At 40.4% G+C, this 16,504-nt stretch overlaps 1 protein-coding gene across 1 annotated transcript; it reads right to left on the bottom strand.

Annotated features, from left to right (window-relative positions):
* Positions 1-455: 455 nt before the first annotated feature.
* Positions 456-13,931, bottom strand: LOC306826639 (nuclear receptor ROR-beta-like). The gene is made up of 10 exons (XM_079348090.1): positions 13,502-13,931; positions 6,960-7,045; positions 6,687-6,828; positions 5,841-6,365; positions 5,352-5,473; positions 5,083-5,215; positions 4,436-4,543; positions 3,739-3,849; positions 3,130-3,242; positions 456-3,039 (listed from the first exon to the last, which is right to left on the bottom strand). Exons 1-10 carry the CDS (start codon positions 13,506-13,508, stop codon positions 2,878-2,880), a joined length of 1,509 nt encoding a protein of 502 aa, XP_079204216.1. The 5' UTR covers positions 13,509-13,931; the 3' UTR covers positions 456-2,877.
* Between the last annotated feature and the right edge of the window lie 2,573 nt (positions 13,932-16,504).

Genomic DNA, 16,504 nt, shown 5'->3' with positions numbered 1-16,504 from the left:
ATTAATAGAATATTTACTGATTTGTTAAATAGTTAAGTGAAGATGGGTCTTCAAATGGTACTAGAGTTTATAATGATTATGTTTTCTATCACATGAACCATTTACCTGTTGTTTTCTCAAAATTATTTAACTAAAGACACATAGCACTGAAAACAAATCTTATGTCAAAAAAAGTTGCAACCAGAAAGTTTTTTTGATGTATAAAAGACTGTTATAATCAACCTGTCATCGCATTTCTGACTGGTTGTTTCCTAATTTCCCCTATATGTGCAAGAATTGCTTGCAGATAGCACACAATGATTAAAGGATTAGAGCAGTCAATATCATCTTTTACATTTCCAGTAAAATATACATATTGGTGAAATTAGAGACTCATTGGAAACCAAGAGACAAAATATAAGGGAATTGTGATGGATGAACTTCAACATTTAGGTTAAATGAGACTCATTGAAACATTTTAAAAGAAAAGGAAACCATTTATTACATTCTTAAAACCACATATAATGCATCCCATTGGACAACAATATATATTGCGCTGTGTGACTCGGACTAGTAATATACCTCTTGTACATTTTGTCATACAGGGAAAGAGAAGGGAAAAAGTCTATTCTTTCTTGATTTGACTTGTCCTAATCTTTCTTCAATAAAAAAAACAAAAAACAGATCACTGACTTTACAAGACAAAAGTGGAGCCACTTAAAGAAAAGGTAAATAAAAGACTGACAAATAAATGTAAATCACAGCAAAAGAAACATTTTAGCCCAATAATAAAATCCATCTGTAACTCTTAACTGATTTAGTCGGGGTTTTTTTAAATTTTATGAACTCCTATGTCTTGAAAAAAAGGTCAAGTTACAATATTAGGACACACGAGAAGGGCTTTGACACTTTGTGAGTAACATTCACAAAAATAGAACACAGTGATAATGGTTATGGGTCTCATCTTAGGTGCAAAGGTGTGAGGAGCACAAGGCTTAAAGATGACACAGGTTATAAAGGAACAAGAAGAGATCACAGCTAGCTCCCTGAGCCGCAGGCAGCAGGTCCGCAGACTCTGCTCAAGAACATCACAGCACCCAAGTAAGACATTATGACCATTATCTTCATTTTAGACCGGCCTGCAGGAAGTGTGGTTTTTATGTACATGATTCACATAAACAGATGTGGATGATTTTGAATAACAGATGTGGAATATAAACAAAAATAATGAACTAACTGACTGAAAACCAAGTCTTACTGGCTTTGAGGCCCAACTCAGGGGGCAGCTGGTAGCTCTTTCTGGCCTTAGACTAGTATCCAGTGAGAAAGAGAAAAGTATAAGTGCTTGGTGTTTGGGACTAAAAGAGAGAGGGACAGCAAATGTACAAAATAATACAGATGCCCCAATCAGTAAGGAGGGTTTATGATACATATTATGAACCATGAGCATCCCAGCCTTTAACCAAAATGAAACATTATGAGTGACAGACAAATATTCTACACCTATGGTACTGATTAATGATTAGAAAAGAACAGGTGAGGAAACCCTGTGTATCCCCATTCATCTTACAGTTCATGAAGTCGTCTTTTGCCTTGCTTTCTGTTTTCTTTAGTGTCCTGTTTGTCCTGCTGTCTCTTTAGACAGGGGGGGGGGGGGGGGGGGGCAGGCAGCAACAGCGTTCACTGAAACCTCTCTGATTAATACAATGGAGAAAGGCAATGTCATTTTCACCTTTGTTTTGGGTAATGCTGCCCCCCCGCCGCGTTGCATCTACAACAAGTGTCCACCCCATTGCTTTAGCGCGCCTTACCCAGTTGGGCTTCGCCGTCATGTTCAAGAAGGGATTGTTGCCCAGGAAACCTGAGAGTTCTGTCGAAAAAAGGGAATAGTCCAGAAAAACAGTTGAGTCCAAAAAAATCTGCCTTCATGAAATATCCATCCTTTTTTTCCCCTTCTGCCTTTACAACGTCTTACTTCCACTTTTCTCTCTGGACTGAACTCTCGCGCTCCAACACTCCCCATATACTTATATAGTCATCTATTTACATTCTTATTTAAAATATTTGTTTATAAATGTGTATATAAATTAAAGATAATTTCATCTTTTCCTGTCTCTAAGTGGCATTTACAAGGAAAGGGGTGTGTGGGACTGAGGTTTCTCATTGCATTACAAAAGCCTACAAAGAGGCAGCACCGAACACTGTCTAAATGTGTGCGTGACTGGTTCTATTCTGATTATGGAAGTCAGCCTGAGCTGTGAGTCATGTCATATCTGTGTGTCCTTTATTTATGGGGATATGACTCATGATCTTGGTCCATAAGTAATGGTCGGTAAAAGGATATTCTCTGTATGAATACGCAATGATACCATACTGAGATGTATTAATACAGAGATACTTATTGACTGAAAGTTGTATCAAATGAGCTGTTGATCAAACATGTCTTCTTTTACTATGTGTAAAACTCTGTCTCAGAGTGGCAGGGTTGTACATTCACTATAGATAGGTTCTTAATGGTGCACTGGTGCTGATCGATGAGGTACATTCATAAATGGTTTGGTGATCCTCCGTGGATCTGATGTTCAAAAATGGTTCGAGCTTAGATCTTTCACATGCTAAGTGGGCTGCTGTGTTATTACTACTATGCCCATCCTGCTTGTATTTAATGCTACAATACGCAGAGGACCATAAGCATGTGTGGTCTGTAGTGTAAGGTGCATTTTGCCTGCTGGGAAAATGGAGGACTACTTTGGGATCATGGGAGACGGAGTATTTAAAGTACTGGATTGTCTCGTTACTGCTGGTAGTTATTGAGCTTCAACTTCTCTATTGTACTCTGTCTCTCCTTTTTCTTCCCTACCTCTTAATAAACTCTTTCCGTCTCTCTGGTTAGTCTGTCTAGCTGTTGGTGGAGTCAGGCAGAGACAACTCGCTGCCAAACACTTCCCGGTACAGTGGTGGGAAACTGTAAGCAGTCTCCGGATGGACCAAACGGAAAAACTCCAGTTTGTCAATGTGGAGGTTACAGATAGACTTCATTATTGGCAGCTTGGACACCATCTGTTGGAACAGAAGACATACAAAGGCGACTTTGTAAATACATACATTCATGTAAATACATGCTTGTTTATAAAGAGTGTTTGTATTTACCTTGTCTAGTTTCTCATCAGAAGCTCCGCTGTTGTGCAGACTGTGCTGAAGAGCCAAGTAGACTTTCTCCTGTAGTTTCTGAACCTTTTGGCCTTCTGTTAGCCAGGGTCGATCTACAGGAACGACAATGTTAAGCCATTAATATCAACCCTTTAGTGTAAACAGTTAAATAGTCAAATCTAAGGCTGCAATGTTGTAACTGCTGTATTAAATCAAATTAGCCTAATATATCAGATGTCTCGCACATCTTATTCTTTTCAGATTTCCAAAAGAATCAGCCTTAAATATTTAGTATATAAGGAAACTTAAAGACCTTTATTGAGATTTACGTTTACATTAATAACATTTGTATCCCATTGTCCATTCCACGCAATGTCAAAACTGGATATTAAGTATTGGAATTTGATTTGAACAAGTTTATTTGTGACACATTAATGAATAAATAATAATTGAAAATCTATTTAAAAACTTACATAGTTGAGTATGTTGTTTTATACCAAGAACAAAACAGCAATGAATAAGCTACTGCAGGTCAAATTGTCTTCTCCTTGAGCATGATTGTGTTTTTTGTCTGTCTGTGTGAGCAGGAAAGATGAAAAAAAAAATCACCAGGAGACAGAAGGACTGCGGCACTAAACAGAGCCATTTCTTCATCCGACAGCTGCAGGCGGCAGAGTCCTTTCCCGAGGTCAAACACTGCACTGACCAGGTCATCACAACCTGCAGAAACACACAACAGAAATATTATATTTGAAAACCAATAACTGGAAGTCTTTAGTCGGTAACTAGGTAAGTTTGACCACTGGTCTTAGATATGATTGGGTCAGTTGTCAAACTTACCAGGATTAATATGATTCTGGCCTTATTAAACATTATGGGAAGCTCTGGTACTTCTTAATTTAAGTAAAATCACTGTTGCCTGATTTCTCACTATTAAAAGCGCCCATGTGTTATTAAAAATGTACACAGAAAATCAGTTATGTTAACTAGCATTATATTTATACCAAACAACTTGGTTGACATTCCCTAAATTAGTTCATAGTAATGTTTTTTTGGAATTTGTAGTCACATTTTTCCATCGTTCTTTAGGGTGCTTAAGCAGCATCATGAGATAAAAAACCTGGTCGGAATTTTAGCCAGTTCTCGCTTTTAAGAACAGCTAACTTGAATCCGAAACAACAAGGTCATTTCAAATAAGGAATTGTGTTCGTTTTAGCTCAGTTCCTGCATATTATATTCCAACAAATGAAAAAAAACACAAAAGAAGCTTTCACATGTGATAGTAACATTGCCACCGGAGACTCACCAAGTGCTTTGAAGAAGTGAGCCGGGGCAAACTTCCCGTTAAAGAAAATGGTGTTGTTGTTGACGTTGAAAGCTCGGCACATGCGTATCAGCAGGACTTCCAGACAGCCTGAAATGGTAGCCACAGATAGACCCAAAGATATGGAGGGAGATGGAGAAGGAAGAGGAAGAGGGAGGGAAGGATAGGGAGGGGCCAAGATACTCCAACATTCACAAAACAACACAACATAATTTAAATGTTTGACCCAGATTGGAGCACAGCATATATAAGACATTTTTGAACCATTTCAAAAACAGATGGATACCCATATTTTAAGAGTTCAAAAGATTTACATAATGTAAATGCATTGTCAAATATATGCAATGTATGTCACAAATGTAAAGTTAAATATGTGTTGAACAGATACAGAAAAGTAATTGAAGAATTTATTTCCAGAATGGTGTTTTTAAGCCCCAGTAATTGAACCAAGTGTGTGTCATTCATTGAAACAAAATTATGGATAATAAATAAGGTGAAGGTAGAAGGTTGGAGACAAAAAAAACAGGAAGGAACTAAAGTTAGCAAGTTTCAGACTTTGTTGACTTTGAAAGGATTCACTTGAACATTCAATATTTAGATTGTGAATAATTTATAGGCTGTACACTGACCTGCTTTCAGCAAAATAATCTGATCGTTCTGGCACAGGTCCATGAAACCAGTGATGCGTTTGGCAAACTCCACCACATACTGAATGGCATTGGTGATATGGTGAGCACACTGCTGCCACATCCACTCAGCAGACTGAACAAGTAATACAAAGAAGGAGATGTGAGTTTTCAAGTACATCACAGTGACAGTGAGCAGTTATTAAGATTTTGTCATACTTCAAATTTGACTACAAACACTTTTTGAATACACTAGAAGTTTCATATCGTACCTTGTTTTGAAAAGCCCGCGTTTCCTCAGGTGTGTATTGTGCCCAGGTGAATCTCTTCATGTCTTCAGCGCTGTACTGACATGTCTCCAAGTGAGACTTAACAATACTCTGAGTGATGCGCTCTGTGGAAGGACAAAAAACAACCTAAACATCAGTGTTTTCTCAGTAGGTAGTTTGGGATTGTAGCAGTTTCAGGCTTTCAAGAGAGGGGAGTGGAGCTAAGTGTAAAAGTGGTATTGTTTACATGCACACATCTTGCGTGCATGTAAAGGCAGTGTGACCTTCGATAACTGAAGCTTTGCACCACTCGGCTTGTGTGTTACACGAGCCTCAAGGAAGAAGCTAACAGCTCATCTAATCATCTTATCTCTGAGGATGATAGTATCTTCTCCACCCCAAGAACAAATAATTCACGTTGCATTACGGTACAATGAGAGGCACCAGGACTGAATGCACAACAGGTTCTTTTTAATCATAGTCAGGACTCACCAAGGTCTGTTGTTGAGCAGTCATCAGGCAGGTGGTCCAGCAGTGCATGTGTATGTCCCAGCAGATGTGCGTGAGAGTGTGTATGCAGAAGCTGGAGTCCGTTGCTGTCCCCTCCGTCCATCATGGTCTGCTGTGGGGAATTCTGATTGGACAAGGATGAGGATGAAGAAGAAGCGGACGATGAGTTGGAGGTGTTGCCAGTGCTGGCTCCTCCTCCCAGCAGCTCCAGGCTGCAGTATTCGCTGGCCTCCTCGGGGGTCAGCGGCAGGTCAAACAGGTCGGGCAGCGCCGCAATGTCATCAAGGTCACTGAGGGTGGAGCTAGAGCCCCCAGTGCTGTAGGAACGGCTCAGACCCTCTTCAGCGTCCTCCCGGCTTCCACCACAGACACTATCTTCCTTGGTCAAGGACAGAGTGGTAGGTCCTCCCCCTCCAGAGCCCACACACTCCAGGGACTTCTGGTGTTTTTGCACCTCAGCATAGAGGCTGTCACGCTGTTTCTTAGACATACGACCAAATTTGACAGCTGCAGGGAAAAAAACATTTTATTACATTAGAACACATCCAACACCTTGTACAACTAACTGAAACAAGTCACATCCCATTTTGAAGAGCCATAGACCTATATGCATAACTTAGATTACATAACAACCCGATGTTCAAGTCCCCAAATGAAGTTCACATGAAACGTTTAATCTGTTTATTACATCTCTTTTTCTCTGCAACCAACACAAGAAGAAGATCCTCCTTAACTCAGCTGATGTGAAACATATGCTGTTGTACATTACTACTCTTTTAACGCTGCATGCTGTATTGTCAGAGGGTACTACAGAGTGTGTGTGTTTACCGTCTCTGCTCATGCCCAAAGCCAGACACTTCTGTAGGCGGCAGTGCTGGCAGCGGTTGCGGTTCGTTCGGTCGATTAGACAGTTCCTCTGACGGGAACAAGAGTACATGGCATTGTTCTGTTGGCTGCGGCGGAAGAAACCCTGTAACACACGACACACACATTCAAACACTGTTAATGGCAGGCATACATCTTGAACAGACTTTTAGATTTGTTTTTTGTTTTTTTTTAACTTTGACAACCAGAGTCACTCTCCGTGTGTTTTCTCCTCACCTTGCAGCCTTCGCAGGTGATGACTCCATAGTGGATTCCTGAGGACTTGTCCCCACAGATCTTGCAGGGTATGACCTCGATTTGAGCTGCAAGAACAGAAACAACAGAGGTCAGACCACTGAAACCTTATGTGACCTTGAGATCTGCAACACATACAGCTTTTGCCTTATTTGACTCCATTGAGTCATACTGTGGAGGGCTGCCAAACACAGTTAATATCTAAGCGATAACACAACATTAAGTAACAGGATACCAATTCAATCAGACATAACACACACTTTCTCAGATGCACATGTGTGGCCTATAACCACTGTCAGTGGGGAAAATGTCCTTTTTTTCCCTCTTACAAAAAAGTGAGCCAAGATTTTATTGAAGATCCTCTTTCTTACCTAATTCCCCAAACACAAGTGCAATCAATAACTGTCCTTATATTAAATGATTAACTTATCAACGCTCAGGATTGTTTTTCGTGGTAAAGTTGTTTTTTAGGGCTTCCTTTTTCCTCTTTGCCGTGCTACCCAGTTATCAATTGTGCACTGTTAGCAATATTTAACTGTCGCCCTTTTGGCTCAATATCAGTGACATATTAGTCATTTCCAACTGTGCTAATGATGCACAGCTGTAAAAAAATTATAATACATCCACTTGGAGTTGACAAGGATGCAAAATGATGCTGTTTTGCATAATTCCTCTTTTGAATTGAAAAATTGGACTGTGATTGTTCCCATTTAGTGTCATTAAATAGGAAATTATTACATTTCAATCTTGGCAGCATCTTCATCCCTTCTTTAAAGACTGTCTGTTCTGCAGGTGCTACTTTTGTCCCCCCCCCCCTCTTGAACCCTCTTTACTTGTCTTGTATGTGGTGCAATCATGACTTTAGCCCCTGCCATTACCTTGTCACAGTTGGGCTGATGTAGCGATGTGTACTCAGAGCTCTAATGCTATCTCCTGCCTCAGGCTGATACAAAACACAGCAACAAAGCTTTAAACAACTTTCATTCAGGTGCAACATTGAATTTTTCTTTGCATCCCTTTGTTGGCAGACCTTTTCTTTTAAATGCAAATAGATTCTATAGGTAATGTTTCTAGGTTGACACCCATTGTAATATTTCTTGGAAGTCCCTCTTGGTGTCTGATGCAGTCTGATCCTGAGGTCAGAACCTGAAACTCCTCATCTGTACATGTGTTCTAGTAAGAAACACTACTTTTATCATTTTTATATCCTATTTTGTGTGTGTGTTTTGTCTCTTTTGTTGTGCTTTATGACACCTGAACTGTTGCTTTATTATGGTCCTCCAACAGAACACATAATGAACTGAACTGAAGTTTTATTATGAGGAAATGATAAACCCATTTAGGAACAAATCTTCTTCTGCACCAGACAAAAGTGATCATAGTTAAAAGCACACATTGAGGGTCAGAGCAATGAGCCACCTGAAATCCTGTGTTACTTGTTTATTCATTATTTTGTTGATTAGAACAACCCTGAAGACACATTTTCCTATAATAAGTCAGAGGACAGATAACTAGCCATTAAGTGTGTGTCTCTGAACCCAGCATGTGAGAACAGAGACACAAACAGATAGCGAATCACGTGACTTCTGCTGATATGACATATGCACAAAGAGTCCTTTCTTCATGAAGAACATAAACAACAGCAGCCATATCAGTAAACAACCGTTGCTAAGCCTTGGTATTTGTTTAATCTTCAACTAATTTATCAAAAAAAAATCCCATTTGTCCCACTTTTTGTGGAAAAACCTGCGTTTGTGTAATTGAGGAGGGATTCTTGCACTCTTAGGTACTGGAAAACACCAACTTTCCCTTCTTTCCACCCTTTAATGACACGGTCGTCTGTCTCTTCTCTAAAACTGTTGACTAAAATACTCCAACTGATCACGGCAGCTGCAGGCATGCAATGGAAAAATATCTCCCTCCTCCCTTTCTCTCAGGTTCCCCCTCCACCCCTCCCTGATCGCTCAGTTATATAACTCTCGTCTGTGTGCATACCTCACAACACTCATTCAGCCGGCTCACTCTAGCATTACTGAAACCCCACCCTCCGCAGACGATCTCTTTACGACTGGCTGAGAGCTGCTCGCGGCGTCCTCTGTATTGGCTGAGTCATCTGTCAGTCGGGCACTGTAGCCTGTCAGCCCATGTGGACACTCTGTCCTACTGACACACTTTCCCACTGCAGGGGGAGAGGGAGGAGGGAGGCAGGCGCGCGCCTGGCTCTATACACACCAGTTTTAAGGTGGAACTGTAGATTGCTCAGACTTCCTGATTAAAACAAATGTTTCCCTGTATGCTTACAGCTTGCATCATAAAAGTGGCAGTTACATAACAGCAACATTATTGAAAATAAATAGACATAAAACGACTTGAAAACTGCAATTGGCTGGATTGGTTATTGCCCACAACTGATCTACACGGATTACTCTTGAGTTTATTTCTCTTTAACTTTTTTTCAGATACTTGTTACCATAACAGCTTCTGGACAACACAAATAAAAGAACATTAAGGGGGCATATCACTGAGTCTGGGTTGTGGCTGCATTTCTGCAGAGAGTCAGAGAAGAGAGACAGTGTGCATGTGTGGTTGTAGCAGCGAGGGTGGGTGGCTGGGCAACTGTGTAATTCTGGCTCTCAGCGCAGACAAGAATAGAACGGGTTGAAGCAGAGGCTCAATGTCAAAAAGGGGAGGGGGCTGAATAGCTGACATTCAACTTGAGAGTTTCTCTGCCCAGGTTGGACCACAGCCAGGTACAGTATACACTTTCACAGTTTAATCAAATGTAGTTTCCTGACAATAAAAATGATCTGAAACCAATAATCTAAATACATATCATTTCTTTTAACATAAACTTCACAAGAAGCCGTTGGTTACTTGAAGAACTGAGCCAATGCTTAAAAAAAAACAAAAAAACCCACTAAAGATTGTTATCATTTTAACTTTACTTTTAAAAATCCTCAGCCAGTTCTTTAAATAATGAAATATGTTGACACTTCAATAAAAAAAATAAGATTACGATGCCAAAGTGTCACAGATCAAACATTTTAAGTTTGGATTAAACCCCAATAAAAATCTGTCCATTGCCTGTTTACTCTCAAATCAGACTTAGAAAACCACCAGCTATGCACATTTAAGAAGCAGAAGCCAATATTTGTTCTGTTTTTTTTTTTTTCTTTTCTGCTTGAAAAGCAACTTTAACAATATATTACCAAATGACCTTTGGCCTATCTATTTATTTATTTAACCAACATATCATTTAATCTCTTCAAAACGTCCCTGTTAAGAGATATACTGTACACTCTGTTGAAATCAACTTACAAAAAGATATGTCAAATTCAACTGTCTCAAGAATGACAATAGAGACTCACATCGTACCAGTAGCTAAGCCAACGTTAAAGACACATTTGTCTTTCACCCTAAACATCAATGGTGACCTTTGCTTCAGGACCAGTCTCTAGCCTTTGACCTTAAGCTCTCTAGAGAGAGTCTCCATTCCTAGAAGATCCATACCAATCCTGCTACTTGCTCACATGATGAATGAATCCTGCTACCTTTATCTCTTTACATTTCTCAACCACTGACACAATAACCAAGTCTACAAAGAAAACTTTGAGTTGGCATCTGTTTGATCAGCACATCATCAAGTTTGTGTGGCACACCCAAGCCTCTGCTAAAAACAAACTGGCAACAGACACTTTGTACAGTTCTGCTTCAAACAACACTGACCCCCAAGGAGTGTTTATCAGCCAGCTAAATGTGTAGCCGTGTTATCTGTACTTAAGGCTAATTCAGAAGGGTGGGGTTGTGTGAGGAGGAGGGCAATCACTGACTTTGTGTTTCCAACACTTCTTGGTATCTAATATGGAGAAAAAAAACCCCAGCCTGTAATTGTCCAACATGAGCCTGCTGGACTAGAGTCTGGCAGTCACTGTGTCAGTGTGTCAGCGTGACAGAGGAGAGAAGATGAATTTTGACCCTCAACGTGTTTACTAACATATTTGTGCTGAAGCAAACAAGACCTAATCACACATCTGTTTTCCAATCTGAAGACTCAGTACAGGTCGTTCATGTTTACTTGTTATGCAAGTCACAATAATGTGCTTACTGCCAAATGTCCCCAAGCAACAGATTGACACAAGGTGCAGTAAACTGGCAATCTGTGTGTTTTCTTTCATTTCCCTGCTGTACGAATGACTGGCAGGAGGAGAAAACAAGCCCAGTACGAGGTGAGGGGCCTTGTGCTTGAGCTCTATACAAATTAGCAATGCTGAGGCACTTGTTCTGTCATGCCTCTCTGTGGAGTGTAGGCTTACAGTGCAGCGCATAGCAGCATCACAGCAATCAAATATGGTTGTCCTCTTCGCTTTCTTCCTCTTTTAAAATCATTTCCATGTAGGGGAATGTTTTAGTGTTATCTTGTGTCCGTAAGACGGGTAGCTTGCAAAATCTCAAGCGATCGAATATTGTCAGATATGAAACCAAACCCGGTTTCTTTTCACACCTTCTGCTTCTATCTTTGAAAATGCCATCCTCGTACGCGCATCTGACATTCTTCCCCTCGCAAGGTTGATGCATGAAAAACAGAACAGATGAGACATACAAACTATCCTGTATGAGCAGCCTCTGCATTCAAATCAAGGGGCTCTATTTTAAAAGATGCAAATACCAGAGGAGGCCAAGCTGAGGCCCACTGAGGGGGGATTACAACACTGCTGAGAATTTCATGGCTTTCCTCTGCTGGTTGTTGATGTGGGAATGAGTCTCATGATCTTTCTCTATGGCTTGAAGAAACTTAAAGTGCACACCTCTATCCAGAACAGTAAAACAGATATCCAGGCATCTACTAAAGGCCTTTCTATGTCTGTCAGCATGGTAAAGCTCCTGGAAAGACTTAACAATTCAGACTTACATAAGATTACAGATCTGAGTGTATAGAGGGCTAAAAATGCTGACATGCTCTTCTTTCAAGGGAACAACAGGTTGAGCGACTAACCTACATTTTCAGTGCAGTGAGAGAGAACAGAAAGGGCTGAGGATTATTTACTTTTGGATATCCTGCCAGAATTGGAACCTCCCTACCCGAGAGGCCCCCTCAGCTTTTCATGACTCCCTCCCTCTCTTCTTTTAAGTTAAAAAATTCATCTCTTCCCCCCCCCAAAAAAAAAAAAAAAAAAACCCAACCTCCTCAAAGATTGTCTCCGGCCCTGCATAACAAAAGATTGTAGCGTTTTGCAAAGCTCAGAAAAGCAACAAAAATGAAACAACATGGAAACAAATCTTTAAAAACAAGGATGATTTAAAGTATCATCTGAGTTGTTTTTTTTGTTATCAACCAAAGAGTGCCGCAATAACTTGCATTTTAGATTCAGATGACATTATGTAATGTGTGCACAACACCAAATGCACAAAAAATCTCCATGTCGAAAACATGACGCGCGGGGGCCTAGTTTACTATAGTTAGTGAACTTGTTTGACATTTTTACGTAGGCTGTAATCAAACAACCATTTTTGTTAATAATTATCCGCCGTGCCCATTTCCAAGTTCAAGTTCAGTCTGCACCAGTGAGCGCGCATGGCACCGCACATGGAGGTGCACGTCCCGCGGCAAGGCGCTTCCCTGAGCTGCTCCTCCTCCCTCCGCTGCGTTTGCTGCTGTATAATGTTTGGTGACATAACTAGGTCAGTGGAACAGCCGATTCCCTCTCCCCCCCCACACACAGTCACATTGTCGGCCATGCTGGCACAGCCATCGCATCACAACAACGTCACAACTACACACTCAATGCTTAGATTTTGCTTTTGTAAAGAAAATGATACAACATTGTTTAGTTTACATCAACATATTTAAAAAAGGTCGTTAAACAGAAAAAGTGTTGAATATCGCAACATTGGTTGTTTACATTCAAATATATTGTAGATAATAACTTAATATTATATTATGTTAGGCTCTTTTTGTAAATGTTCACTATTAAAGTGTTGACTTTACTTGATTAAAAACCGGATGGACTCGAATAACATCTTGATTACATAATTCTAGTTTCTCTCTCTCATGCCCCTCCCTCTTCCCTATTGCATAACGCCTAACATGGATCCCCAGACAATCTTTTACAGAAGGACTACCAGGTGAGATGTAAATCATATTTCATTAAAATTAAGACGCATTTTGCAACGCCGTGAATCAGATGACAAAGTCACGCATGTGTGCCACAGAAATCTTGGGCTGATTGAACCATAAACAGACCAAATAGCATGTCTAAGAAAACATTTTTCATTTTCTATTTCTATTTGTTCAAACAAGCTCTGGTTTGACTAAATGCTGACATTCAGTAGAGCATGCAGCCTCGGGCTCTGTGCAACCATAATCCAGTCATGAAGGATTAATGCACACAGGAAGGAAAACAGGCGCACTCAAACCCTTGTCCGCGCACATGTGGCCGCTGAAGTCTGTTCAAAACTGAACTCTGATCATTACCAAGTTGCATCCAAACATGCACACATGTATTGTGACACAAACATCCACTTACCTCTCATGTTTGACGTGTTCTTGTTGAGTCGTGGACGTTGGAAACTCGGCTACATGTGGATCATGTAGATGACAGGAAAGATCAGGATAAAACGCAGTGCCAGAGTGACCTGGCTGTGTAAATATTAACTTCTGTCCGGCTGCAGACAACTCTCGTAATACACGATGAAAAAAAAAAATACCGAAACTCCTCTATCCTTCCGCCAAGTCCGAGTAAAATAAAATAGTGCAGAATGTTGACTTGGATAGCATCGTTTACAGCCTCGGTTAATAGATTTGGCTAAAGTGTTCTGACAGAATAGTCCCACACGGTTTGACGAGTGGTGTTCAACACCCCCCCACTGCTCTCTGACTCTTTGCTTGCTTTCCTCTCAGTCTACCCTGCTAACCTACTTTCTTCAAGCGTGGACTCTCCTATGATCTCACTGCCGACAGCTCCTCTCGCGGGGGCGCGCAGACGGGAGCGAGTTTAAGGTGGATAAGCAAATGATTGACTAGTGTTCAGCTCTTACTCTCTCTGGTTAAAAATAAAGATGATCACTGCAAAGAGATAAGTCAGTTAATCAAACCCAAATCACTTTTGCGTTCACAAATTTCAATGTTTGCGTTTCCCCCTCTGCCTTTGAAATGTAATGCCATTTGCACTAGTTAGCGTAACTGCAGACTGTAGTCTTAATAACCATATCATAGATTCATATCAGTCATATCAGGTGATGAGGAAGTTGAAAAACGGGTTCTTTCTTGTGCATGCTGAGGCATTATTCTGAATGTATTTACTGTATGTGCTGTAATGGTGTTGACCTGGATAGTTTTATGTAACCATTTGGCCTCAGCCAGCTTCCTAAAATAACAAGCTGTAATGCTTGTTAAGTCTTTTTTTGGACTGTTTGTCTGAACAGCACATTTAGATTTATCAGTTGTGGCTTGGGATGAGCAGTTTTCCCATATAGTTACACTTCATAGTCCAAATGAACTGAGATAGATGAATCTATTAGAAGAGATATTTAAGCAAGTTGCTGGCAGATTTGAATCCCCAACACTTCCAAACATTGCACTTAGTGGTGCAGTCATCTTTAAAGTGGTACATGAATATATGACAATGACACGCTCATTCCAACAATTATTTTAAAAAAAATGTGGGGAAAAGCTTTTTTAGTTTTTGAAAATTGTTGGACAATCTCTCTGCAGTGACTTAAGACACCCAGTATATGGACTTGTAACATATTTAATCAAGCTATTCAAATGAACCTTGTCCCTCGGTGGTGTTCTTTGTAAAGGATTATAATAAAATGTCTCTTGTCTCACTCCCATTGATGGCTCACTAAAATTCAAACCAGCTTAGAGTGGTGTCACAGACTTGGATCACAGTCGTCTGGTTCCTGATTCATCTTCACATTTCTCAACTGGACATGCAAGGACATATCACACACCTACTACTGAATCAATTGCGTCTCATTTATGTAAGCCTCGTCTTTTATTGCAGCAACATTTGTGATTTTCCGCTTGCATGAATCATCTCTTGTCTGTGTGCAGTCCTTTCCTTTTTTAAAAACTTGTAAATGTGTGTGACATGTGCCCATGAGGAGGTGTGTGGGTACTATGGAGGGTGAGGGGTGGCAGTGGTGTTGCTGTAATGGGTGGCTTTATGATGCAATGTTCTGGCAGCAGTGTTATGAAACAGCATGAAGGCAGAGATTACTCAAACTAGGTTAGTGGAGCAGCCGAGCACAGAGCGCCTACAGTCACGGATTCTTTTTGCTGATTCTCTTGCACACATCGAACACATGCATTCACTCAAACAGGGAAACACAAGGATTCACATTCTTTTCTATTTTTCCTCTTTTAACCTTTCTCGGGTTTTGTTCCTTCATATAAAAATGCGGATCATAATTTATTTATACAGTTCCTCTTCTCATTTCCCAGAGTCAAAATAAAATATTGTCTTACATTTAAACGAATGTAGCCTTGCAAACATGTTCAAACCTTAATTAATGTTGCCTTCCCTGCACATTTTTCCTCTTAGCTTATTATGTGCTGTTTCTCTCCCCCCCTGCATGTCTGCTTCAAAGCCCCCTCTGTTCTATGTCTCCCTTGACAACGGCAGTGACACTTTGACCTTAGCTCTTATGTAACCGCTGCAGCTCAGTTAGACAGCAGAGGAGGGAGAGAGCGAGAAAGAGTGGGAGGAGGAGCAAGGCCTTGGTGTAGCTGGAATAAGGCAGACATTTTGTTACCTTATAATAAAGTAAGACATGAAAGAAGAGAATGGGTGAGAGAGAAGAAGATGATTTGGCAGGACTTAGTTGAGAATGCCATTGAAAGCATAACAGGATGAAGAAGTAAAAGGGGAAGTCATGCAGGCAGAGCAGCTGCAATAATAGACAGATATTTAAAATGTTAACGTGTGGCAAGCAAAGCTGCAGCACAACAACTCACAGGTAAAATAGCCTATTTACCTTTGATCTGTTCATTCAAAGAAAACCGAGTCCTTAGTAACATAGCCATTAAAGACATATTATTCCCATTTTTCCCATTTTCTAACAGTCCACTGTGGTCTAAATGAAACATCTACACTGTGCTTTGGTCAAAATATAACATGAATCAAACACCAGAGGAGGTTTGTGACCCTGTAGAAACCTGCTCTCTCAAAATATAAATACAATGAGGCCTCGCCTGAGTTTTTTCCAGTAGACATTACTCCTCTGTAGAGAAAATAAAAATGGTGGACCTGTGCAGAAGTTTTGCTCTAGGCTGGAGGTGGACACCATGGGCAGAGATACCAGAGGAGGGGATTTTCCTACTAGTATCCTACTTGGGATGTCACAAACCGAGAACATTTTAAACTGAGCATTTTTCTGTGTGGTAAGACTTATGCAGACCACAAACAAATGACTGGATGGATTTATTTTGATAGCGGTCGACACTCAGGTTACCCAAATAAATGTTCAAAAACACTGTAAAAGTGGATTTTTCACAATATGTCTCCTTTTGGTAGCTCTGTTGA

This window comes from Symphodus melops (assembly GCF_947650265.1).
Source record: "Symphodus melops genome assembly, chromosome: 7".
NCBI classification, from domain to species: Eukaryota; Metazoa; Chordata; class Actinopteri; order Labriformes; family Labridae; genus Symphodus; species Symphodus melops.
Note: the sequence above shows the minus strand (reverse complement) of the source record. Positions and strands in the feature narration are given on the sequence as shown.